The 24631-nt window shown below is 29.6% G+C and overlaps 5 protein-coding genes across 5 annotated transcripts in view; 2 read left to right on the plus strand and 3 right to left on the minus strand.

The window, feature by feature from the left end:
• Positions 1 to 4377: 4377 nt before the first annotated feature.
• Positions 4378 to 5192, minus strand: LOC108547899 (uncharacterized). The gene is made up of 4 exons (XM_017900608.1): positions 5124 to 5192; positions 4926 to 5007; positions 4659 to 4845; positions 4378 to 4591 (listed from the first exon to the last, which is right to left on the minus strand). Exons 1-4 carry the CDS (start codon positions 5190 to 5192, stop codon positions 4378 to 4380), a joined length of 552 nt encoding a protein of 183 aa, XP_017756097.1.
• A 1186-nt stretch (positions 5193 to 6378) lies between these two features.
• LOC108547900 (dynein intermediate chain 2, ciliary) lies at positions 6379 to 9616 on the plus strand. The gene is made up of 14 exons (XM_017900609.1): positions 6379 to 6444; positions 6562 to 6669; positions 6761 to 6962; positions 7049 to 7156; positions 7267 to 7391; positions 7460 to 7543; positions 7611 to 7797; positions 7875 to 8036; positions 8096 to 8239; positions 8306 to 8412; positions 8543 to 8720; positions 8795 to 9026; positions 9105 to 9338; positions 9439 to 9616. Exons 1-14 carry the CDS (start codon positions 6379 to 6381, stop codon positions 9614 to 9616), a joined length of 2115 nt encoding a protein of 704 aa, XP_017756098.1.
• A 1817-nt stretch (positions 9617 to 11433) lies between these two features.
• On the minus strand, positions 11434 to 13301 carry LOC108547926 (fukutin-related protein). Its single transcript, XM_017900648.1, has 3 exons — positions 12837 to 13301; positions 12445 to 12702; positions 11434 to 12216 (listed from the first exon to the last, which is right to left on the minus strand). Exons 1-3 carry the CDS (start codon positions 13299 to 13301, stop codon positions 11434 to 11436), a joined length of 1506 nt encoding a protein of 501 aa, XP_017756137.1.
• A 416-nt stretch (positions 13302 to 13717) lies between these two features.
• On the plus strand, positions 13718 to 16669 carry LOC108547947 (N(G),N(G)-dimethylarginine dimethylaminohydrolase 1). The gene is made up of 5 exons (XM_017900672.1): positions 13718 to 14092; positions 14409 to 14511; positions 14583 to 14680; positions 16251 to 16346; positions 16415 to 16669. The coding sequence occupies exons 1-5, from the start codon at positions 13835 to 13837 to the stop codon at positions 16667 to 16669; spliced, it is 810 nt and encodes a 269-aa protein (XP_017756161.1). The 5' UTR covers positions 13718 to 13834.
• A 1857-nt stretch (positions 16670 to 18526) lies between these two features.
• Positions 18527 to 24631, minus strand: part of Ncc69 (sodium chloride cotransporter 69) — a 10825-nt gene continuing 4720 nt past the window's right edge. Inside the window, exons 2-17 of the mRNA XM_017900724.1 lie at positions 22838 to 22997; positions 22677 to 22772; positions 22374 to 22565; positions 22130 to 22306; positions 21820 to 21959; positions 21380 to 21679; positions 21061 to 21286; positions 20853 to 20974; positions 20651 to 20786; positions 20372 to 20583; positions 20057 to 20298; positions 19835 to 19980; positions 19414 to 19741; positions 19188 to 19342; positions 19002 to 19110; positions 18527 to 18913 (exon numbers count right to left, since the gene is read on the minus strand). Coding sequence (XP_017756213.1) covers positions 18778 to 18913; positions 19002 to 19110; positions 19188 to 19342; positions 19414 to 19741; positions 19835 to 19980; positions 20057 to 20298; positions 20372 to 20583; positions 20651 to 20786; positions 20853 to 20974; positions 21061 to 21286; positions 21380 to 21679; positions 21820 to 21959; positions 22130 to 22306; positions 22374 to 22565; positions 22677 to 22772; positions 22838 to 22997 — 2877 coding nt within the window. The 3' untranslated portion in view covers positions 18527 to 18777. The remainder of the gene's footprint in view (positions 18914 to 19001; positions 19111 to 19187; positions 19343 to 19413; positions 19742 to 19834; positions 19981 to 20056; positions 20299 to 20371; positions 20584 to 20650; positions 20787 to 20852; positions 20975 to 21060; positions 21287 to 21379; positions 21680 to 21819; positions 21960 to 22129; positions 22307 to 22373; positions 22566 to 22676; positions 22773 to 22837; positions 22998 to 24631) is intronic.

A 24631-nucleotide genomic window follows, 5' to 3' on the forward strand; every position in this document is an offset into this window, starting at 1 on the left:
TCAGAAATGAAACGGTCAGTCGAAACGTTACGGGCATATTTTTAATTCAGCCGGTGTTCTTCGTTGCAAACAATGATCGATTCGTAAACTGCACACGTGCAATTAAATCATTGGTGCTGCACGAAAGATTAGAAACCTGAGTCATCTAGCATGGAACAAAGGGTACACATCGCGCTAATTCTCGTCTGAAATATAGATAGACCTGTTAAAACGAAAAGGAAACGAAGGACTATATATCGTGAAATTTACCAGGAACAGTCTAATTAACTTAACCCACATGCCTAGGGTCCGTAAAAGCTTCACGAACTAACGGTGAAAGAAAAATCTAGCAGTGGCTCCAAAATGGCCCTGTCTGAAATGTCTGCAGGCCGTCAGATATGGCGATAGTAAAAGTAAGATGGATAAATCCAGTTTGAGAAACTTCCAGATGATAGTAGTTATGCGATCTTCGATTAATTTCCGAGTTAATCTCTATTAACTTCCTGCGGGAATACCCGACAGGAATTGGTCATTTATCGCTGCCTGGAATCTCATTTAAGAAGAAAGGTCAGCCCTCTTTCTCATTTTCATCTGTTACGTGCGAATAAATGAAAAGATATTAGCGGCGTTCACATTACAGGTTGTCACGTTCGCCAAGGGGATGAAATTTATTACTTCAAATTGGTTACAAAATACGCCATAATTCTCGCGTAATTTACGGCTGTACCGACAGTGTTGACGACGCATCCCGTGAATACGTCTCTCTCATATAATATTATACATACGAGGGCAATACGAGAGACCAGGTACATTTAAATATTCATACGCAATGTATCACGAACCATACATCAGTTTGCGGCTGCGAGCACTACAAACACAAAGTCTACGCAACGTATACGGAGTGCCTTTTTAGTAAAATCTTTATTACCATCCTCTTATCGATGCTCTATAAATTACAACGAATAATTCCAACGTAATGTCGATCGTCGCGAATTGCAAAAATGTCGCTTTAATACGTGATTTTTATTCAAAAATGATACATTTATTCGTTAGAAGTCTATAGGGACAATAAATATTTCATAATCTTTGAATAATAAAATCGTACATTGATGAGGTTCTATCTAATAAAATGTAAATACACAAACAGAGTGAGCTCCCTCGAATCGTAGCAATACCTAACTGATACCGAGAGATAAATGTTTCACCCTGTATAGAAAAGCATCATGCAGCCAAACACCATCTCCGGCACAACAGGTTGTTAATTCCTCTCTGTAAGATCCACGGCGGTGGGCTTCATTAAAAATTGAACTGGTCAGAATATCAGAGAGAAGAATAAATTTAACACGTATAAGCCATTAATTAGAGGTCCAATTGCCGATATTCTTATTGCACAAGGTGAAGGTTACGTACGTAGAATTTGCTTCCAAAAAGAAATGCCTCGTGAATATACCGATTTGTTTGTCTTGTGCTTATGAGGGATATAAAAACTAGCAGCACTAGAGCGTAAAATCTGTATAATGCATCTGCATTGGCCCGGTAAAGCCCAACCATATATTCAAATAAAAATTTCCATAATTCATGTACGCGAAAAACACGGTGTCCTGTATCGCACGATGCAAATTCTGGTAAAGCGATAGTTTCATTGCCCTGTTCTTTTGTTCAGTTCTTAGATGCTCGATAATTAGCCAATATCGAGTAGTGGAAAAATAAAAAGGACATAGCGTATATTGAATTTGAAATTTCTTCTTAAGAAATTGCACTTGCCTGTCTGTTATAACTCCAATGATCACGCCGATGGTAAAATCCGAATCAGTTACGCTCAATTAAACCCGCCATGAGCCATGGAACCTCGTAGCAACTTGCAATAAATTCAAGTTTCACAAATCTAGGACCATTTTCGACGTAATCTCACGATTCATGGCGGATTTTAGCGCGATCCCATAACTCAAGACTGATCCTAGCAAGATTCTGCTTCCTAGGATTAGTTCCACTGTGATATCTCAAGTCAGGACAGATCTCGGTGGAACTCCGGGATTAGATTCTAACAGAGTCCAACGTAGATCCTAGCAAAATCCCTCGATACGTATTCTCATAATTTTGAATCGTAAACATAAGCTGAAACGGTAAAAATACGTTCATAATTTTTAACTAATAATTGAGATGTAATAAAACATTTTAGGTGAAAATGTTAAGTTGATAGGTATCGAAACTTACCTCTTTTCGACTAGTGCATCAGTCAGAAATCACCTGGAAAGGAATTCTCTTCGTAAAGAGGCAGAGAGAGGAGGTCGCGGCAAGAACATAGCAAGAAAAACAATTAACTCTACACAAACACATTTACAGCTGCCGGGTTTCGCGAGCAATGAACTCATGGGAAGTACTCGCATCGTGCCAAGATGCTGCTACAAACCGCAATGTTCATTCCTATGTGTGTTGATACTTGCAATGTACAATCTGCGTGTCGATTGCTATTGTACTATGTCGGAATTAGCACGACGAATAAAATTTTACCTTTTAAATAAAATAGCTCAATCGAGACGATTCAAATAAAATTCTGTACGTTAAATTCATAGCGATTCGAGTATCGTTGAGTACATCGTAAGACGATTGTTCCCATAAACGTATCGGAACACTTTCTGAATCTTTCCATTTTGCACTATTTCACTCGATGTAATATCGCATTTACGCAAAACGTGCAACTCTAATTCAAATATGTATTTACTTAGACAAGAGATATGTAACTGTCAAACGGAATTTCTGTCTGCTTGTATTCACGCACATTTATTGAAACTTAGGGACCCCCTTTTCTTATGCTAATGCTGTTCTTTCCACGTATCTCTGTTCATTGTATGCATACTGAAACTGCGCTTATGCGAGTGCGTAAAGTAAAGAATAAAGGCACATTAAACGTGGAGAACAAGAAATGCAAAGTAAAGGTAGTATACTCGAACCTTGAATACACAATTGAATAAACAAGTGACTGCTTTTAACTATCAAATATTGAATTAATTAGTCAATGGAGAAAATAATGGAAAACGGTAATTATTTATTAAAGCAAAAAAAAAAAACGCTGACAAATCTCATCTCAAAGGAATTTTAATACACATACACGCGTGCATCTAGGAAATATACTTTGTCAAGGAATTCACGAACAATGTGCAATAGCACTGTGCACGCATAGCTGGCGGAATTTTTAAAAGAATTTTTCTAGGCATGCACAATGTGCAGCAGATCAACCAGGCAAGATACAACAAGTAGGAATACAGAAAGGAAGCTTCTATAACGGTATAAAATATAGTCGAACTGTTGCTCGCAGAAAACAAGAAATGGAGTACGCAGTCTTTTTCCCCCGAGGACGATCTAGATTACGGAATAAACTGCACATTACGAAGGGGACCGCATTTCCTCAGGATATCTGTGTATAAGCTGGGTACAAGACCAGATTTCCATACGACTTTATTTCAGAAACTTGTTTTTCAATTTGTATAATCCTATACGTTGCAATGTTTCCATGAAATGATGCTATAAAAGAAAAAAGGTACAAAATAAAATAAAATCAGCCAGCTCCTCGCTAATTTAGAGAATTAAAAAATTTGTATAATGTAAAGAAAAGAAAAATGCGAAATAAAACATGTCAATACCATAGTAATTAAAATTCTATTAAACGTATGATGGATTTGTGTAGATATACATAATTTACGTTACATGTACAATCAAAAATACATTTATACATTTTAATCTTATTAACAGCACAATTTTATTCACGCATTAAGAAATGTCGACATAGCAAACTAGCATCATTTTGTCAATTTGAAATTTTCACACGGCACCATTAGCAATGTCTTGAGGCTTAAGTAATATCCTGAAGTGACAGCAGCGGATATTACCTACTGCAACTTCGTACAAAATAGACGTTGCAAGGTTTGCCGATGCGCAATTGAGAAACACTATTTGAATAATATCCTCAACGATAATTACTTCGGTCACGAATAAGGCGAGCATTGTTTCGTTGTTCCAATGCAATCACTAGAGCAATTAATCTGATTTTTTAAACATCATTTAATCACTAAATTTGATCACTAGTCAAGTTTATTAACTAATCGATTAAGATAATCTTTTCATTGCACTCATTGTCCATAATATTTGTAATTTTATAAAAAATATTTCAGCTATTAAATAAAACTTATTAAGAAATCTTTAAGATAAAAATTAAAATGAATGATAAATTCTACCTTACATGCTGTAAATATTTGGTATATTTAACTTTCATAGTTCAATATATATAAAATCTTTGATTACATAATTACATAAAACTTTGAAAGATTAAATTAATATTTAATAATGCATAAAAAATAATTAATCTGTAACATACTCAAGGCATATGTACACAACAACGAATTACAATATATAGCATTGACAACGAAAGCAATCATCAGTACATTTATAAGATTTCATAAATTTGAGCTCTGGAGATGGTTGTGCAAGTCCTAAGTTTAAAGAATCCTCACTTTCTTCACTCATTTCGTCAATGCTAAATGTATCAGTAAGCTCTTGCTTGTGTTTTGAAGAATCTTTTGATTTAGTTGTTGGAAAAAGAGTCATTTCACCTTCACTAAAAATGCATAAAGATGAATGATACTGAGAATTGTTGCATATGTAATATGTAAGTTTTCAACTACCTTTCACTATCACCATGCCAGTATTCAACAAGAGGAAGATGTTCTTTATTTTTATTTGGAACAGGAAGTCTTTGAATGGATATCAAACCAGCAGCACTACTACCACTCCCACAACTTTTATCATACTTTGGCAACTTTACGTAATCTGAACTACGTTGAATACGTTTAGCTTGCTCAATTCGTGCTTCTATAAAAAATAAATACCATACAATGAAAATTAGAAGCATTATATTTGTATCATAATAACATAATGATTAATAGTAATACCAAGCTTTCTTTGTAACTGTTTAGTGGTAGAATTATGCTGAGATGTCTGTGTCTGATTGCTGCTACAACTGCTATCGCTTCCCTAAAATAAAGAAATATGAAATAATTTGTTCTTCTTACTGTCTCTAATTGCATACATTACTTATAACACTTTCATGCATTTCATAAAATGCTTAGCTTGGAAAATTATATATTTACCAAAAAAAGTCTTTCATCTTCTATATGACTAGTGGTCTTTGGATCACTATCAATTCCACTATCTTCCATCACAAAATAAAAATGTACACTAAATTAAAGACTAATTCTTGCGATTCATCTGAAATCAAAGATAAGATTTCCTTAAATTGACGTACAGAGGCTTGATACACATAACCACATATAAATGTAATAAAGTTTTTAAATAGTTAATAAAATAATACCTCTTATCACTAAAATATTTATTAACAATGTACAAATTTCATTTTTAATTTATATATTGTCATTTTTTTATACACAGATGCTTTGAATAAGTACTTAAGGAATAATAATTTATTCTGAGATAGAATACAATTTATATATGACACACATTCTATTCTGTAAAATCATGCTTAATAAAAGACAATTTGAAAATGTTTACTCACAAATATTTGTAAGCTATTCTGACTTATCTACAAGTAGGAAGCATGCTTACATTATCATAGTATGCTTCATTATTGATTTTCTTTCTCTATATAACCACACACAATATGTTCAAAATATTACTCTTATTTAAAAAATAATCTTCTATGATCAAATGAATATTCTACCTCTAAATGATATATATATAAAATTGCAATGAAATATGTATTGTGTTGTAGATTACATCTCTCTACCTACATGCATTCAAAACTAATATTTTTAAATTCATAGCATATATACCAGTAAAATTTTTTGAAATTTTTAATTTTTTCACAATATTATAGTATATTTTAAATAAATTATAATATGTTAGAACATAATTAATGATACTGAAAGCAGACAACATTTAAATGTTATAATAGCATAACAAGTTTCCTAGGAAACCAACACTATTTCCTTTGTATATATTCAAGAGAATAAGATATAAAGAATTTCAATTTAGTTTTCATTTAATTTTCTAATATATGGTTTCTGTAACAATACAGTTTTCTAGTTACATGTGTAACATAAAGACAATTTCGTTAATGTAAAATATAAACGAAATTTCATGAATTTTTATAAACTCAAAAATTTTAATATTATTCTTTTAATTTGTAAGAATTTAAATAAATATTATTTTATAATATAATAAAAACTCACAACATTATTAGAGAAAAAATTAAAATACAAAAATTAAAAAGAAATTAGTATATTTACAAAAGATAATAATTTAAATAATGATAAATATAACACATTGATATTAATTTGTAATATCTCTATATGTAGTTGGATACTAAATATTTTTAGTGCAAGAATCATGCGTACATCAGTAATAAAGAGAACACTTTCTAAAATGCCAGAAATACCAAAAGATCTTCCAAGAGTTAGTATCTCATACTTCTTATCTGATTTTAATGACAAAATTTCAATTTAAATCCATTCTTACCATAAACATATACTTTTAATAAAAAATTAATAATAATTTATAACTAATGTTTAGCATATAAGCTTCATGAGGAGTCGTATGGACCTAGGTGGTGGTGATATGGACTGGTTACGAGGAAAAGTTCATTTAAAACCAGAAGATCAATTGCAATTAACAGAAGCAGTATGTGTAGCTTTCTATAATTAAAATGTCATACATTCTAATTGCATAATTTTTAAACAACTCATAATGAATTTTAAAAACAAAACTTTAGGAATTACAAGAAGAATTTGTAAGAGTCCTAACTATACATAACACAAGAATTCCAGATGCTTTAGTTGAATGGTCATGGAAATTGAAGAAATTCATAATATTGCCTCCTCCACCACATTTAATAACTCTTCTAAGTGTACCTGGATCAATATTGCATAAAGATTCTGAAGAAGCCAAAATACAATTAGCAGGAGGACTTGTTGGTAAAATTTTATAAATACATACTATTTATAAACTTTGCAACTCTATTTAATACTTTGTTAAATAATTTTGTGATATTTGATCATAGTTGAAACACCATTTGAAGAACCTATATTACGTGTAGATGAAGAAGAAAGAGATGAGGAAGAGGAAGAGGAAGAGGAAGGAGAGGAAGAGGAAGAAGGAGAAGAAGCAGGTAAAGAACAAGAAGATGAAATGATTAATTATAAATCAAACAAATTAATGAAAATGGAAATTAATTCAAAATTTTATTAATAAAAATAAAAGAAGCTGAAGATCCCAAAGAATATGAACCTGAACATGAAATTGAACCAGATGAAGAAGAAACAGAGAAAGTAAAACCAAAAAAGATACCAAATCAATTTAATTTTTGTGAAAGAGCTGCTTTAACTTATACTAATCCTATGCGTGTAAGTATATGGTGATCTAAATTTTATAAAACACGATTTGTTTAATTACGAATTTGTTTAATACATAGGAAATGAGTACTCAAACAATACCACCCCCAACTGCAACGTTTAATACTCATGTTTTTCAATGGACAATCTTTGATGAATATCAGGTATATATTTTTATCTTAAATTAAATTATGTGGAATTATATGAATTAGAAATATGGATGAATCTTAGGAAGATTTTGCTCAACAACAACGTGAAAAAGAAAAAGAAAGAAGACTTCCCCTTCTACAACTGAAAAAGGAGGAGCTAAAAAAGAAAACTCAGAAAGAATCTATGGCATTAACATGTAGAATGTTACAAGCTGCAAAAACATTAGAACGAATGGTGAACCAAAATATTTTTGATGAAATAGCTCAAGGTTAATATGTGATTCAATCATTTTTAAGAAATTATATTTTTTTGGAGAGAGAAAAATATTTACATAAATATAATTAGACTATAGATATTGGGATGATCCAAGTGATGAATTTAAGAGTGGAGAAGGTTCATTATTACCCTTATGGAAATTTAGTTATGAGAAAACCAAGAAACATGATGTTACAGATTTATGCTTCAATAGCAGATATTATGACTTATTTGCAGTTTCATATGGAACAAGTTAGTAAAAAATATAAAAATTTAACTATATACGAACACTTATAAATGTAATATTTCAGTGTCATTTACTAGTTTGATCACAGATGGAACAGTGTGCCTATTTAGTTTAAAAAATCCATCATATCCAGAATGGATTTGTCCAACAGAATCACCAGTGATGTGTTTAGATTTCAGCAAACAACATCCACACCTTTTAGTTATTGGTAATAAAAATAAATATTATATAATACATTTTTATTAGAATAACATTAATCCCTTTAATGGTAAAGGTACTATGGATGGTGCTGTTGCTGTTTACAATGTAATGTTACCACCAACAGCTCCTCAATACAGGAGCAATGATGTTATTCAAAAACATGGAGGTATTGTGTGGGAGGTTTGTTAACTATAAATAAGAATATAAACAAATATGAGAAAATAAGAATATATAAAATCACATTTTTGTTATAACTATTTCAACATATACTACATTATTAATGCAGTAGTTATTACACATGATACTCAAGGTACATTGGGCACCAGACACAGAAGAAGGTAATTTGGCATTCTACAGTGTCAGCATTGATGGAAAAATAAACTACTGGATATTAAATCAAAATGATCTTGGTTTAACAACTGTGATGACTCTCTTTCTGGACAGACCACCAATACCTGGACCAGATGGTACTATGATTACACTTAAGGGTAAGAATATTTTACATCATTGATATTTCTATCAATACTAACAATATCTGATAAATTTTATTATATTTTACTAGGTTGTGGAACATGTCTAGCATTTCACCCTGCAGATCAAAATGTATTTCTGGTTGGAACAGAAGAAGGAACAATTTATAAATGCAATACAGCATACAGTAGTGTTTATATGAAAACGTATAATGAAGCACACAATATGCCAGTCTATAGGATAGTATTCAATAAGTACAATTCTAGTATATTTGCAAGTTGTTCTGGTGATTGGAGAATAAAGATATGGGAAGATGATAGAATGTAAATTTCAAATGCATTCATTGTTTTCTTAAATTCCTAACTTTTTGTCATCAATTTGAGTATATAAATATGTTACAGGGAACCCCTATTTATGTTTGATCTTGGTGTTCCAATTGGAGATGTTCAATGGGCACCATATAGTTCAACAGTATTAGCTTGTGTTTCAAATGATGGGAAAGTTACAGTATTTGATTTGAATATAAATAAATATAGACCGATATGCAGTCAACCAGTTGTTAGCAGAAAAAAATATAAACTAACTAGACTTGCATTTAATAATAAATTACCATTTATTATAGTAGGTGATGATAAGTATGTATACACCTTATAATTTTATTTAATGAAATAAATATTCATTTAATAAATAATATAATAATATAATTATATTTTTATTTTTGTTTCATACTAACAGAGGTACAATAAATACATTGAAACTGTCACCAAATCTCAGATTAAAAGTAAAACCAACCAAGAAGCAACTTCATTTAACACACAGCGAATTAGAAATTATGAAATTAGAAAGATTACTAAGTTTTGTACGTGAACCAACTATTTTATCACCACCAAAAGATACAAGGATAGTTGCTTAATTAAATTACATTTTTGACCACAAGAAACATTTTACAGAAGTATGTACTTTTTGTTTTAAATAAAATCTATTTAGATATAAAAGCTGTATATCATAGGTATTTTACTACCACGATTATAATATTATATTATAATACAAAAATTATAATATTCCTTAATTTTTTGTAAACATCAACACTTTATTAACATTTGCTATAACAGAAAATACATATTAATATCTATATCTTTATAAATAAATTGGCACTAAATTTAGAATAATTTACAAATTTAAACTTACTATCTATAATTGCTATAACATGTCTTCTATACTAGAAGCAATTATTAACGTTTACGAAACTACTTTATTACATTTCTTTGTAAATAGAATTATTAAAGTTTTTGCAATTCCATACATATAACAATACCACATAGTTTCATAATATGCCTACCATTAAATATTTTTAAAGAATAAGTTAGTGGTTCCAAAAACAGTTTACATTAATTGTATACATATAACGATGTTTGTTCTTACTTAAATTTATATATGAAGTTCAATATATATTAAAAAATCATAATAATTAAAAGAGTATATATGTAAATATTGTATTACACTTAATAATAATTAATATTAACTTAATAATATTATAAATATGTGGTCCAAGTGAAATAGTAATATTTTTTCTAATCAGAAATTAAATTAATTCTCATAAAAATCCTTAATTCAGTAGTTACATAATTTTCTGGAAACTGAATATGAAGTATCATCATTACACAAATTCTATATTCTGATATTTTGAATATAGTAAGCACTGGCTATCACAGTGTCTGTTACATTTTTGTTTAATTGTAAAGAAATATTTACACCATATAGGCTTCCCTTACATCAAATAAATTATTTATTAAAAAATATGAAGTTTAAATTATTTTACATTTAAATTTTAAATAAATTATTTCCTTAAAAGTATACATATTTTAATATATATATCAAAGAGTTTATGTAAACAAATTTTAAGCTAAATAAAAATAATTAAAGAAAGTTATATTTTTAAATGAAGAAGAATACTAAAAATAATAATTAATTATTAAATAATGTACAAAAATATAAAAAATACATTATTCATAAAAATAAACAATTTTTATATCTTTGGCACATTAACTTTATTATATAAAATAAAGAAAAAATAAAATTATGTACTTGACAATAAAATATTGATATTATAATTAATACTGAGAATGTATATGTAAAAAATTAAAATTACAATCTTATTTCCTAAAATATATTTTTTTTTACATGAAAGATATATTGTAAAAATTTATTAACTAACAAGTTTGAATATTATATTTAAAACAATCTTAAATCTTCTTAGGAACTTGTGACATCTGACAATTCATTTTTAATGAAAAAACAAAAGAAATTAAATTTTGTGTTAGCAGTGAGTAATTATTTAATACAATTAAAATTTAAGTTGATACCTATATATTTATTATAAATGTCAGAAAATATATAACAACTACATTTTTAAGGAGATTTTATAGAACCTTCCTTTTGTTCTCATACTAAATTTCTAGCGAAATTAGTAATAATTCTTAGTTTAGTATATGATCGCATAACCTTATAAAATATCGGAAAATAATACTTTTCATTTAAAAACACTACATTGTTTTCCTAATTTCATTTTATGATAGAATATATTAATTCGGATTATTAAAATGCTGGAAAAAAATTGTGAAGGCTTAATATATTTATAGATAAGACAGCTATTAATTAGATAATTTAAATTACGTATTTAGGAAAAATTACTTTTCTAATCTCATATATAACCTACTACAATATTAACTTTTAATTAACAAAATCTTGAAAAGAAATTTTACCAGGGAGTTCTGGATTTTCTATCACACCCCTAAAATATTTCAATTCTAAAAAATCCCTAATATTGTTTGGACATGGTACTTGTCTACCAGCAAACTCAATACTTGACATTGGATGAAGGAATTGCTCTGGAAAATCTTTATTATTTAAAAACCATGCATCTTTAACCATAGAACCATTTTTTGCATAAAATGGAAGTATGTTTACAGTTAAATGGTTTATTTTTGAATACTGTACTTTAAAAAATTCTCCTTCTGTTGCTTTTTCCCAAACAAAACCATGATTATCAACAATAGGTTTATTCATAGCTTTAATTAACCATGATGATCTCTCAAGATCATCACGATTTACTCCTATTTGTACTTCATGATCCCATGGTAAGATATCACTGTTTCTCATAGCACCAAGTAAAGATCCACTTTCTAACCAAAATCTGATACCAACTTCTTCTAATTTATCAAATACATGATGAGCAACTTTCCTCAATCCTGAGAGGCAACAAGGTGGAGTATATCGATTTTGATAAAGGTAAGGGGGAATGCCATTTATAACTGATCCAAAACACCTACTACTTTCTCTAGAACAACCATACCATTCTACAGAATTGGAAGCTCTTATAACCTTTTTAATTCCCAATTTTTCAAACATAGATCGTTCACGACTTTGGTATAACTGTTGTACCTTCCATAGAGATTGCTGATTCTTATATAATGACTTTCCTTCATTGAAATGATAATTTAACAACATATGTATCTAGTAACATATAATAAATTATCTATATATATATCTATGTAATAAAATGCTACTGATTGTGGGACTAATTATAATAAGAGAGTTAATTTTAAATATAAGAGACATAATACAAAAATATTAATCATTCATAATCCAACTCAAATAATTACACTTAATATATATTTCTAACCCTCATTCTTTTTTATATGTAGAATTAAATAAAAGTAAGATTAAATACCAAATACAAACCTTTACACCTAATGCAGTTGTTTGAATGTATAATGCATCCGTAAAGGGTAACAGAAATGGATCAGTTAATTTTTTTAATAATTTTGTTTCAAGCATTGTAGCATGCTTCCCATTTATTCCATCACATACATTGCCTGTTGTATGTGAAAATTTGAGACTCCATTCTTTTATTTTTAATTCTATATTGATGCAATTTAAAGTTACACTTCCTATTGGTACACTTACTACACCTAATTTTGTAGCTTGTGATACAGTCTCCTGCAAAAAATTCCAAATAAATATTTACTACACAACACTAATATTTTTCTTCAACTTTTATTTTTGATGATGTTTTAAACAAAAATAAAATATTATTTTAAGATAATACAATAAAAGTATATGATGCTTCTTACTTGTATGATTTGCTTGGTAGAAAGCCGACTACCATCAGGTAAAAATAAGACATATTTTGTACGTACATAAAACAGTGGATTTCTTTCATCATAAGATTTATTAAATTCCGGTTGCAAGTTTATAAGTTTAACGTTCTGCATGCTTTCATTTGCAAAGTCCAATTCCAATGGTGGATATGGCAGTTCATTGCTTACTATTAAAATTGGTATAGTAGGAAAAAAGCTTAACACAGACTCTACAGTGGAAGTCACATCGTTTTCAAACGATTCAAATTGTCGTATAACCACAGTTACTAATCGAGCTAATCGACGATGAAACTTTTGTGGAGGATCAGGTGTAACGATACTCGGTGTCAACAACCGCAAAGTGTTTTGTGTTGCAAATAACCTCCATATTCTATGCCATACAATGATATTACCTAATAGTGCAAGCACTAATAATGTTCTTACAAATTTAAAACGCATAATTATCGTGTATTTTGCAATATCATTGTAAATCAAATTTTTTTACTTCATCCTGATATCAAAACACCTCTAACGTTTAAATGTTTGACAAATCACAATACCTCTGCATATTTCAATTTATTTCTATTCAGCACTGCCAATCTATCATTTTGCGACTACAGTACGACAATCATAATGAAGTACTATTTTCATATCATACGCTGTTTAATAGAACTTTATTATATTGTTATAAAGTCTTAATATTTTTAACTAATTTTATTTCTTAAAATACGAAAGTTTTAATTCAATATTGAAAAAGTTCAAAACCGTTTGGCGCTATAATCTGGTGACATTACAAACGTAAATGTTTAGAATACTGTCTTGCTGTTGTTTTTACATAAACGTCAAAGTCTACATTTGTAGCATTCGGCGCTCTAATAAAGTTAGTAAAAGTATAGAACTCGTTTTGTAATTTCTGTATTACAAATTAAATAAAAGGAAAATAGTGAAGTTTAGATACACTTTAATAAAAGAAGCCTTTCTACTGGTGCACCATGCCTCTCCATCGTTATACTCATGCAGTTCTATGCAGAATTCCTCTTTCGCTTCGTACAAGAGGCGAGGTCACATTAGATGAAGCCAGAACTCAACATTTGGCACTTGCTCAACTTTTACGAGAACTCGACATCGATGTTGTTGAGATGCCACCAGATGAAAATTCACCACTTTGCGTATTTGTTGAAGATATTGCAGTTGTTTGTAATGGGATCGCACTTATAGCACGACCCAATGAACCGTCGCGCCTAAAAGAGGTATACTTATAACATTTTATATTAATTAATTAATATTTCTCAATTACATTAATATTATCTTTAAAGAATAATAACATTTTAATTTAACACGCTTGTATATTGTGTAAAATGATATGCTGTGTCAATATACATATATCAATCTAAGTTCATGTTAATATATAATATATATTCAATATACAATAACATAACTTGGACAATCATCTTTTTTATATTTATGTAACAGAAACATAACTTTGTTATATTATTGTATGTATCAACATTATTATTACATAATATTTTTAATATTTGAAAACATGACAAAATGATCTAATTTTAGATTGAGACAATTAGAGCTGTTTTAAAGAAGGAGTTAGAAATTCCACTTATTGAAATAGCTGATAAAAATGCACGTTTAGATGGAGGAGATGTTTTATTTACTGGTAAATGTTATTTTTAATATTAAGATTGTAAACTTAAAGAAACTGTTATCAAAGGTAATTGTTTATTATAGGTCGTGAATTTTTTGTTGGGTTGTCTCATTATACAAATGAAGCAGGTGCAAGAGCAGTTGCAGCAGCATTTCCAGAATATCCATGTGTACCTATTAAGGTTGGTTAATTGTTAACAATCATAGTTATTATTTATTATAATTTATATAGTTATTTGCTTATTATATATTACATAATCTTTTAGTCTTCTGTTTTATACAAACCTGTTTTTAATATTTGTTTACTTTAAAAAATGTAAAATATTGCATGAGTTATTTGATTAAGTATTTCTTAAAATAAAAAAGAATTGATGTTGTTTGCATATTGAAACATTTTTCAACATTTTTGTTCTATAGCCTAATCTGTGTCATCAATAAATATCATGTGTTATTAAAAGATTAAAATGTATATGTGTATTGTGATTGTTATAGAAGTCTTTCCTGTTATTAGTGTTTTTATAAGGCAATGTTTATAACTATATGTTAAGAATTAGTTTGACAAGTTCATATGATAATATTAATAAAACTAACAAGTAGATTAATAAAATATATATATGGGTAATTGTAATTTAGATTTTACAACAATATAAATTAAATTATTAATTATATTCTATATTACTAGTTGTTTAATAGTTGCATTATACCCTTTTTAGTAAACATTAAAATAAAAGATATTACTATTAGTATTAAAAAAAAACATACAACATACATAATATATAACACATATATGCATATGTACACATTTACACATATGTAGGGTATAAAGTATGATTGATCAAAACAAAAGATTAAGATCAACTTACCTTTCTGGTATTCATTTAAGGTGGGTGATGGTGGCGAAGAGGTGATAGTGGAAAGTCTTACCTCAGCCCCAATTCAGGTTTGGGTGTATTAGACTGACTCTCTTTTGCATACTACATTGAAAAAAAATTTCACAATTTAGAAACACAATTTTGCACGATTTCAAAAAGTTTATTTACGAATATATTTTTTACAATTACCCGTTACAGATTTTTAACTGAATGCTTTCAATTGGAGTTTGATATAGTATGTGAGTTATGGCTTGGTGCAATTTTGCACATGAGACACATATACACTAATACACGAGACCACATTTCACCCTCGCACGTGATTAACGTTTATAGTTCTTTTTGCATACATTTATCACGTTGCAGAATTTTATACAGTGTAACTTCAATCAATTGTATCAGAATACTTCAAAAAACTCTATTCAAAATATAAAAAAATATTTTGTTCAAAAAATACTTTTTAATTTGTATAGTTATGATATTTTAATGATTTATTGAAGTTACATTATTTGTTGTTCTTATTATGCATATTAAATTGATAAACCAAAATTAATACTTTACTTAATTTTATTTATTTACTTTTCTTATGTAATGCTACAAAGAAATTAAATACAGTTAATACTTTTTATCTCTTAGTTCGTACAGTTTTTATTATACAAACAGATAGCTGATGAAGACAATGCTTAAATTTTCTAGAAATCAATTTTTAGTCTAACAGAAATATAATTTTTATGTAATTTTTATCTGTCATAAAAGATAAATATTATGGATATAAGAAAAGGGTTAATTTTTACATAATTTTTATATTATTGCATTCATGATTATAACTTAAATATTATTTTAAATTGAAAATATATATATTTTTATTTTAATTATTTTATAGGTTGCTGAATCCAAGCGTCTTAAAGCTTTAGTTACTATGGCTGGTCCAGATATTATTTGTGTAGGTGCTGGAAAAGAATCTCAAGAAGTTTTAAAGGTATTTAATTGTAATCCAAATATTATTTCTGGTATCATTTTTTACATTTATCACTTTTTATATTACAGAGAATTGAGAGGGAAGCAACTTATAATTATCAAACATTAACTGTGCCTGAGGATGCTGCTGCCAATGTACTTTATGTGAATGGAACATTAATTCATCGATCTGAAGATGAAATTCCACAATCAAGTAAAGTTTTTGCAGAAAAAATTGAATTCCCAACCAGATCCCTACGAATGTCTGAATTGGCAAAGGTTAGTTCTGGTTTAACTTCTTGTTGTTTATTGGTTCGTAGACCCAGACATATTCGCAGTATTTAAACCAAGAAATAAAGATATATCTAGCAAATGTGTTAAATTGCTAGATTCGTATATTGATGTGAATCATAAAATCAAGAGTTTAAATATTTCTAATAAGAAATATTACCAAAATGCTGTGCAAAAAACTATAATACTGACGTAGCATTTACGTCGCTCCAAAACTTTAATAACTACTTTAATGAACAGAAAAGATTATTTTATAATTATTTTATAAAAAGATTATCTTAATATAAAAAAAATTTTATAATTAAGAAGATTAATATATTTGATTTTAACATATTTACAGTAGAGATAATATATTTATCTAATTTGATTTATATTATAGATTTATATTATATGAAGTCATAATCTTTATCTTGCCATTTATGACTATTATTTTTTCGAATGTTTTTCAGTTTTATTATGGCAGCATTTATAAATGTATATTTTTTATATTTTCATAATTTCTATAATTATAGTAATTTATATTGCACAAAGTTTCTCTTTTACAAAGACTTTAAATATAAAAATATTGATTTATAAGTTATACAAATAAATCAAAATGAACTTTTAATATAGCACAAAAGGAACAAAATCATAAAATTAAAATTATAATAATAATAAATATTCTATGTCTTCTACTTTTGATATTTTGTGTTATATGATTAGAAATCAATCATCAGTATTCTAATACCTTTGAATGCATTTGCTACTAGTCTATAAAAAGTGTTCACCTAACTATTCAAATAGAGTTCTTCTATAATTCAATTACATACTGCAGAGTTAATAATATATAAAAGCACTGATAGTTAAAAGTTAATGTGCTGATTCACATTATAGCAAAGTTACAAGATTAAGAGTCTACTGAGCAGAAAAAAAAATAAAATTTCTGTATAAGAACAAATTTCACATATACATAATACATATTACAAGCTTAAACTGTTTTGGCAGATTTACAACAACTGTAGGATATTAATACAATTTATAGTAATATAATATAATTTCTTGATATTCTTTAAAGTCATGACAATATTATAATAAGTTTATTATACTTTTATATATTTTGATATATGTATTTTGATGTTAATCCAATTTCTCTTGTTTTCTTAATTCTTATCTTTCTTTAGAATAAAAGTATTGTAATTCTATGAATTTGTAATTTGAGGATAGTTTCACAACGAATGTTTTACAATATGTAACATTAGATTTAGTATCATTCTGTATATTTCTTTAAAAATTCTCCAAAGTGTATAAGACTACAAAGTTGTAAACAAAATAAAAAGTATATGCTAGACGTTATAGTCTAGTTTTGATTAATTAATTCCCTATCCAAGTGAATGGACAAATGTATGTTAATATATTCATTACTAGTTTAATTAGTAAAATAGCAGATTTATTCAAGAAATGTTCTCGCAAAACATTTGCAGCACTTTATATGAACCACTTAATACAATATCCACAATTTTATCTCCTAATATAAATAGACAGCAATTTCAATGTTAACACTAAGCCTAAGACTAGTATATTTTTCTCAAATTTTTATTCTAAAAATTCATATTTGCTTATAGTTATTCAAAATAATTTACAAAACGATTGTCAGTTATTTTTTAAATAAATAAATTTATTAAATGTATTACGGAATTTTGAATAATTGTAAGCAAATGTGTAAAATATGTTACTGGTGATTGTACAACTTACATTAACTGATATCGTTATTTATTTTAAGTATTCATAAGGATGCAGTTTTTTTGTTCTCTCTTTTTTTACAATTGGTATGGAAATTGGTGGATGGAAAACATTTCGAAATTTAGGAACAATTATTGTAGCAAACACTATTAAAAAAATAATACAGTCTTGCTGCATTCATTGTATTTAAATATGTTCAGAGATTAATTCTTAATAAATACACACTTGAATATTAACTCATTCAAATGTGTACCCTTCTTCAAAGGCCTCTTACTGTTATATATATTCTTCGGCAGTTCCACTATTTTCCTTTCTTCTTGTTATTAATTTCTTTGTTTGCGCATTTATAATGTTTAAGTCATTGGTAAAATACTTCAACTAATTTCAATAATTATCAATATCATAGCAGACAAGTCTTGTTATTCCTTTTTTCTTTTGCATTATTAAGAGTAAAAAGTTAAAACAGATGTATGATTTCCTCGAACAAGTAAAAATGGTGGCATATCGCGCGTCAAAGTTTCAAGCCAAGCCATATAAAGAGGCGCTGATACAGCACCTTTTCGAGGCATTGGCAATGTCCTGGAAGAAAAATAGGATAAATAACAAATAATTTCAATAATAAAAAGAAATATTAAAAATGTAATATTGCTTGTATATTTTTACTCACATAACTACTAGATTTGCTTCTAGTGAATTTTCGAGTAATAATTCTCTTAAACGTAAATGCCTATTTGTTTTTTCTTTCATAGCGATTAATTCAGAATCTTTAATAACATCTGAAAATAATTTGATTTTTATGACTTTTCTAATGTTGCTTTAATTATGATGAAAATATGCATATCAAACATAATACCATCATCTGTTGTTTTTGTATTTTCCGTTTGTTGAAAATTTACTATCAATGAATCAAAGAAATTTTTAGTGGTATCCTGTGCTGGTTTTGAAATGTCTGGTATAACTTTTAATGCAGAGTAATCTATCCTGAATTTCGATAAAAGGCTTGCCATACTAACAATAAAACAATAATATCAATAAATTTGTTTTATTTTTTTTCACTTATAGAAAAATATATTACTTACTTTCTTTGCTCATATTCGAGTTCAGAGTTTTTATTTGCAAGAGCAAAAACTCTTAGTTTACTATTAGACCAATTGCGTCTTGTACTGATAATATAGGGTAACAGAAGGGTTAAACCACCATCATCATATAACCACCACACATCTATCGTACCCTTCTTTTGTTTACGTTGAAATTTTGTTACGGAGTTAAGTATATCTTTTGCTACAGGTATAAAATTTTGTCGATTTTCACGTTGATCTTTTGCAGTTGGATTAGGATATTCATTAATCATTTTGGATCTCCGTGGAGCTGGACTTCCGGGAATAGATATATCCGATGTGCTACTAGCTGTAAAAATAAATATCGATTGAAGAAATTCAACAACAACTGTAATAATAATTCAGTATTTATAAAAATACAAGTTCCAAGTATTTTGCAAACCTTGACTAAGTTGAGAAAAGCTTTGATTTCCTGGGATTGTTTGTGCATTCTTTTTTTGTTCCTCGATATCTCCTACAATCATGCTACAATCTAAACCTTCGCTTATTCGAAGAAGCGCTACTGCTATATGCATATCCAAAGCTTTGCTATGTAAAATATATTATCACGAAATTGTTATTTCATTTAACTCATTTGTAAATGTAATTAAATGAAAATACTTACTGCATCACGTTGAAGTACATACTCAAATTTTCTCGCGGACAAGTCGCCCAATCTTGCTTATAGCCCATTAATAAAATATTAGGCCTCATTTTTCCCAAGCCAGCAGCTTGTAAAAGGGAAGTGGTTCCATCTTGAAAATTTTCACCATCCACCAAAGAATAAAATGCCTTAATTTTATTTGCTCTAAACCAGGAAATACAATTCGCAATCATGGAGTTACGCGTTTTATATGATATTGGTGTCTAAAATAAAGAAAACTTAAATATATTAAATACACAAGGATTTTAAACATTCTTAATTCAAAAAATACCATACCTCAATAATATGACCACAAATAAATAAACTATTATTTTTGGTAATATGATGTGCAAAGTCAATGAGTGCAGATCTTGTACTTGGTGTGCCACTGAGTACTAACAATTGAGGTCTGTAATTTTTAACATGTTCTTCAACTCTATCTAGCTGTTGGACAGCGTTTAAGGCATTATTGTATGTTTGGGCTTGTGTTGTAGAACCCCAATTAACATCTATAAAATAATTTTTATATTCTTAAGCTACTCTTGACATCAAAATATATAACTTGTAAAATGTTACCTGGTTTTCTGTATGAGACTACTAAATAAAGTGCTAAAACTACGGATAATGTGATCAGTGCTGTCCACCATGAGATCAAGAACATCACAGAAACACAGAGAATAGATCCAGCAAGACTTAGCCACATATTATAATACTAAAATAAAATGTAACACATCAGGTTATCATTTTAGAATTATTCTTTTATTAATATAAATTTTACCTTAAACGTTGGTCTCCAACCAATTGGTTTAGCCAACGAAGCATGGAAAGTGCTAAAGTTAATAAGAGTATAGGCAGCCAAAAAGAAATTTGAGATCAAAGGAGCTATGGCATTTAATTCGCCTAAAATAAACCGATGTTTTAATTTAAAATAGTCAATAATAAATAATTTATTGCATTTATCTAAAATAGAGAAGTGTAACGCTCACCGATTAAAATAAAGCCAACGGCAATTATAAACGTAAGAAAGTAACCGCGAATTGGTTCTTTATCTTTATCACCACTGAACCACTCTATTCCAGGATATAATTTATCGAGACAAAGTGCCTGAAATACTTTAGGTGCGGAAACCAGTGATGCTAAGGCACTTGATAGAGTAGCTGCGAAACATCCAGCATAAATAAATGGTCCAAATGCGGAAACTAACTCGATCACCTGAAAAATTTATACAGGTATTAATACAAAATTTAAATATTTACATTTCCTATATACAAATTCTTTTAAAAAAAATTGTGCTGACAGAAGCACCTGGAAACTATTGTGGCCGCCATAGGAACAGTTCTCTGTACAATTAAATTTGGTGCCATATAAGCTCCATATTACGTGACTGGAATTTACAGTAACAATCGGGAATTCGGTTGTTTCGTTAGTCCCATTTAAGCTCGATAAGGCAGTATATGAACTATTGAAAATGTTCCACAGATCGTTAACATCGCCAGACGCGTCTCGCATAACTGAGCCGCCCACCATAAGCGCCATAATGATGTAAGATATAGTCGTTAAAAGAATAGCCAACAGTGTTCCTTTAGGAATAGCTGTTTGTGGATCCTATTAAAACCACAAATTTTATGTACATAATGATTTCAATCGAAGGATTTAATATAACGCAGTTAATGACAAACGTTAATAAAATCTTAACAACTAAAAACGTTATGTTATATTCCCTATAGACGAAAGGACTAAATCACCTTCAAATCACCGGATATATTCGCACCTGCCAGGATACCTGTAGCTGCAGGGAAAAAGATAGCCAAGACTGAAAAAAAATTATGCTCCACCCCCTCACTGTACCTGTAGTCCGGATAAAAGTTATCCTTGAACAAATCAGCTGTGAACATAAGGTGTTTGAGTTATAATTTTAATTAAATCAAAGTTTAAAAGAGTCGAACAATTCAACCACGATATATGCATAGTCATTTTCTAATTCTCCTTGCTATAACTTGGTTGCTATCTTCTAAACGAAACGGTATGCTTATCAATCGTTCTTATAGACATTACCATTGTATCCTATAAATCCTTTAGCTCTTTCTTGATCATCCTTAGGGCCAATAAAGGTACCAATCATAAAATCAGCAATAGCTAAGAGCAAAATAATCAGTAAACCAATTTGAGCTTTTGCTTCCCATTCCAAACCGATCATAACGATTAACAGCAATAGAACTATCGTGACACAGCCTGTATAAAACAAAAGTCATGAAAAATTCATTGTAAGAATATCATATACGTCATCCTTCATACTGACCTATAATTCTAATATCCGTGTTATCGCAGTCAATGATACAAATCCCGTTCGATTTTAAACAGTCGACCATGCTCTCACAAAATCCAACAACATACATCGAACAGGCGACTGCGTTCGCTAAAGAAAATATAAGTCCTATAGCACCTCCGAATTCCGGTCCCAGTGATCTGGAAATCATGTAATACGTGCCACCTGCGGGAAGTATTTAATTAATTTCATCCACTGATACCAGAAGTGATTGGAACTTATATCGATTCATCGTTCATTCGAGTCAATGATAATATGTCCACCGCTGATATTTACCTCCTTTAATAAGCCCATTCGTGCTAATTGCCGACATCGATAACGACGTTATTGTGGTCACAGCTGTCGTTGTTAAAATCAATAAAATAGCTTCCCCTGAAAGAAACAAAAGAAAAGTAATTTCAAGTTCGTCAGGTATAATACATTCGATTTATAATTACCTATGCCCGCTTGTGCTACGACCCAGGAGAGTCGTAGGAAGAGCATCACCCCCCAAATATTGAGAAGGCATCTTAATAAGACTCCTTGAATCCATCCGAATTTTATCCCGGAAGTTGATGGCTTCACGTGCGCTATTGGCAAGGTATGCGATCCGGAACTCTAGGATGGTAATGCAAAATACGATTTAAAGTCATTTGAGTGATTGTTCGATCAGGTTTAAACCTGAATAGAAGTACAACATTGATGTTCTGCAATCAACTATCTACTTCGTTCAAGTTCAAGTTAAATCATCGTTCCACGCACTGGCCGATGACTACTGGAATTTCTATAAGCTGTTTCAGTTTCAGTTCCAGTGCCGTCCGAACAAACAAATATTTATGGAATTAAACGGCAGAACTTGCCGAGAGATCCGTAGATCTCTCTACGTGAGCGTTACGCGTAAATTGAGATTTAGAGGTGGTTATCGGCATTGAAGGTGATTCGTCTAGAGGAAGGGTCGCCAGTCGACCAATGAAGACTAACGATTTACGTAACAATGCCTCACATGTCATACATTACACGTCGCCCAATGTTGAGATACTTTTTAGAAATCCAGCTTGGAGATCTTGGGTATTACGCTTATCAAGGAAAATCCGCTTAAAACAATAATAATAATAAAATGCCTAGGAATTCCTAAATCTACGACATAATAAACATGGAGGTCATTGGAGATGAGGATAAAAGTTTCTTGGAAATTAGCAAAACGAAAAGTTAAACGAATGGAGGTCGAAAAGAAAATTTCACATAGCTGGATTCGTCGATGTAAACTCTCCGGAATGAAATTCTGCAGTAAAATCGAACAGCTGAAAGAACTAGTTTCAATCCAGCCAAATATTCGTGGATACAATCAAACAAACGTTTGTGGAAGCCTTAGAAACGTACCACTGTGTAAATACTAATTGAATTACACCTTCCCTGATATTATGATCTCGTGACGAGTTAGAGAAACTTGGGATTTTCGATATGAAACGTAAATATTTTCTCCATTATCGATTATCTAAATCCATTTAACAACAGTCTATTTCTCGATTTGCTGTAATGAACCAAAAGTTTATTTAGCGAATAATAGCACGAATATTCGTGGTTCAAGGATACCTTCTTGCGAGCCTGCTCAACAAGCTTAGAACTCTTAGAGAGACGATTATTTCATCCCATTATTTCCCGTTATATCCTCGAATATCGTGCCTTGGAGTTCGGTATAATTGTAAAATTATTCTTACGCATCTGCACGGAGCCAATCTCGCGGTGACTTGCCCTTTGTAAGAAACGTACCAAAAACATTCTAATAAATGAAACTGTCCCTAGCAAAAAGCCTATAAATTACGAAAGAAAATTTTCGAAAAATATATTTCGATTTATTACAGACGTTGATTGTCTCCGAGAAAGTATTTATACATCGTGTTTGCATCCACGTTAACACGTGATAATTTCACATTTTTATACCACGGACGTAGTTTTCTAATTAACAAGAGAAAATTTCCCGAGTGGCCTTCTTTCCCGTAATTACCGCATCTCGAAATCTCGTAACGAGAGACGCCATCCCGAGTATCTTTCTCTTCTCGGGACAAGTATATTATGAAGATGTACGAGAAGAAAAAACAGTCTGTCCGAAGTGGACTCCTCTGTTCATTGTTGCAGATCATGCACGTAAGTACTTGCGACGCGTACAAGTGAATTACGAGCGCGTTGCATCGAAAGAAAAGAACGACGAGGAAAGGAATACGCTTCTCGCCTACTGGCCACATATACACTCT

The sequence above is a fragment of the Eufriesea mexicana genome, unplaced genomic scaffold, assembly GCF_001483705.2.
Source record: "Eufriesea mexicana isolate 0111107269 unplaced genomic scaffold, ASM148370v2 scaffold1312, whole genome shotgun sequence".
Classification (NCBI taxonomy): Eukaryota; Metazoa; Arthropoda; class Insecta; order Hymenoptera; family Apidae; genus Eufriesea; species Eufriesea mexicana.

Bases quoted from the DNA above. Each gene is read 5' to 3' on its own strand.
- LOC108547899 (XM_017900608.1), bottom strand. From the start codon at position 5,192: ATGGAAGATAGTGGAATTGATAGTGATCCAAAGACCACTAGTCATATA. The intron at 5,008-5,123 runs GTAAATATATAA...TCTTTATTTTAG, and splicing joins AAGATGAAAGACTTTTTTTG to GGAAGCGATAGCAGTTGTAG. The intron at 4,592-4,658 runs GTAGTTGAAAAC...ATGCATTTTTAG, and splicing joins TGGCATGGTGATAGTGAAAG to TGAAGGTGAAATGACTCTTT.
- LOC108547900 (XM_017900609.1), top strand. From the start codon at position 6,379: ATGCGTACATCAGTAATAAAGAGAACACTTTCTAAAATGCCAGAAATA. The intron at 7,392-7,459 runs GTAAGTATATGG...TTTAATACATAG, and splicing joins CTTATACTAATCCTATGCGT to GAAATGAGTACTCAAACAAT. The intron at 8,413-8,542 runs GTTTGTTAACTA...ATGATACTCAAG, and splicing joins ATGGAGGTATTGTGTGGGAG to GTACATTGGGCACCAGACAC.
- LOC108547926 (XM_017900648.1), bottom strand. From the start codon at position 13,301: ATGCGTTTTAAATTTGTAAGAACATTATTAGTGCTTGCACTATTAGGT. The intron at 12,703-12,836 runs GTAAGAAGCATC...AATTTTTTGCAG, and splicing joins CTACCAAGCAAATCATACAA to GAGACTGTATCACAAGCTAC. The intron at 12,217-12,444 runs GTTTGTATTTGG...ATATGTTACTAG, and splicing joins CAACTGCATTAGGTGTAAAG to ATACATATGTTGTTAAATTA.
- LOC108547947 (XM_017900672.1), top strand. From the start codon at position 13,835: ATGCCTCTCCATCGTTATACTCATGCAGTTCTATGCAGAATTCCTCTT. The intron at 14,093-14,408 runs GTATACTTATAA...ATCTAATTTTAG, and splicing joins AACCGTCGCGCCTAAAAGAG to ATTGAGACAATTAGAGCTGT. The intron at 14,512-14,582 runs GTAAATGTTATT...TGTTTATTATAG, and splicing joins AGGAGATGTTTTATTTACTG to GTCGTGAATTTTTTGTTGGG.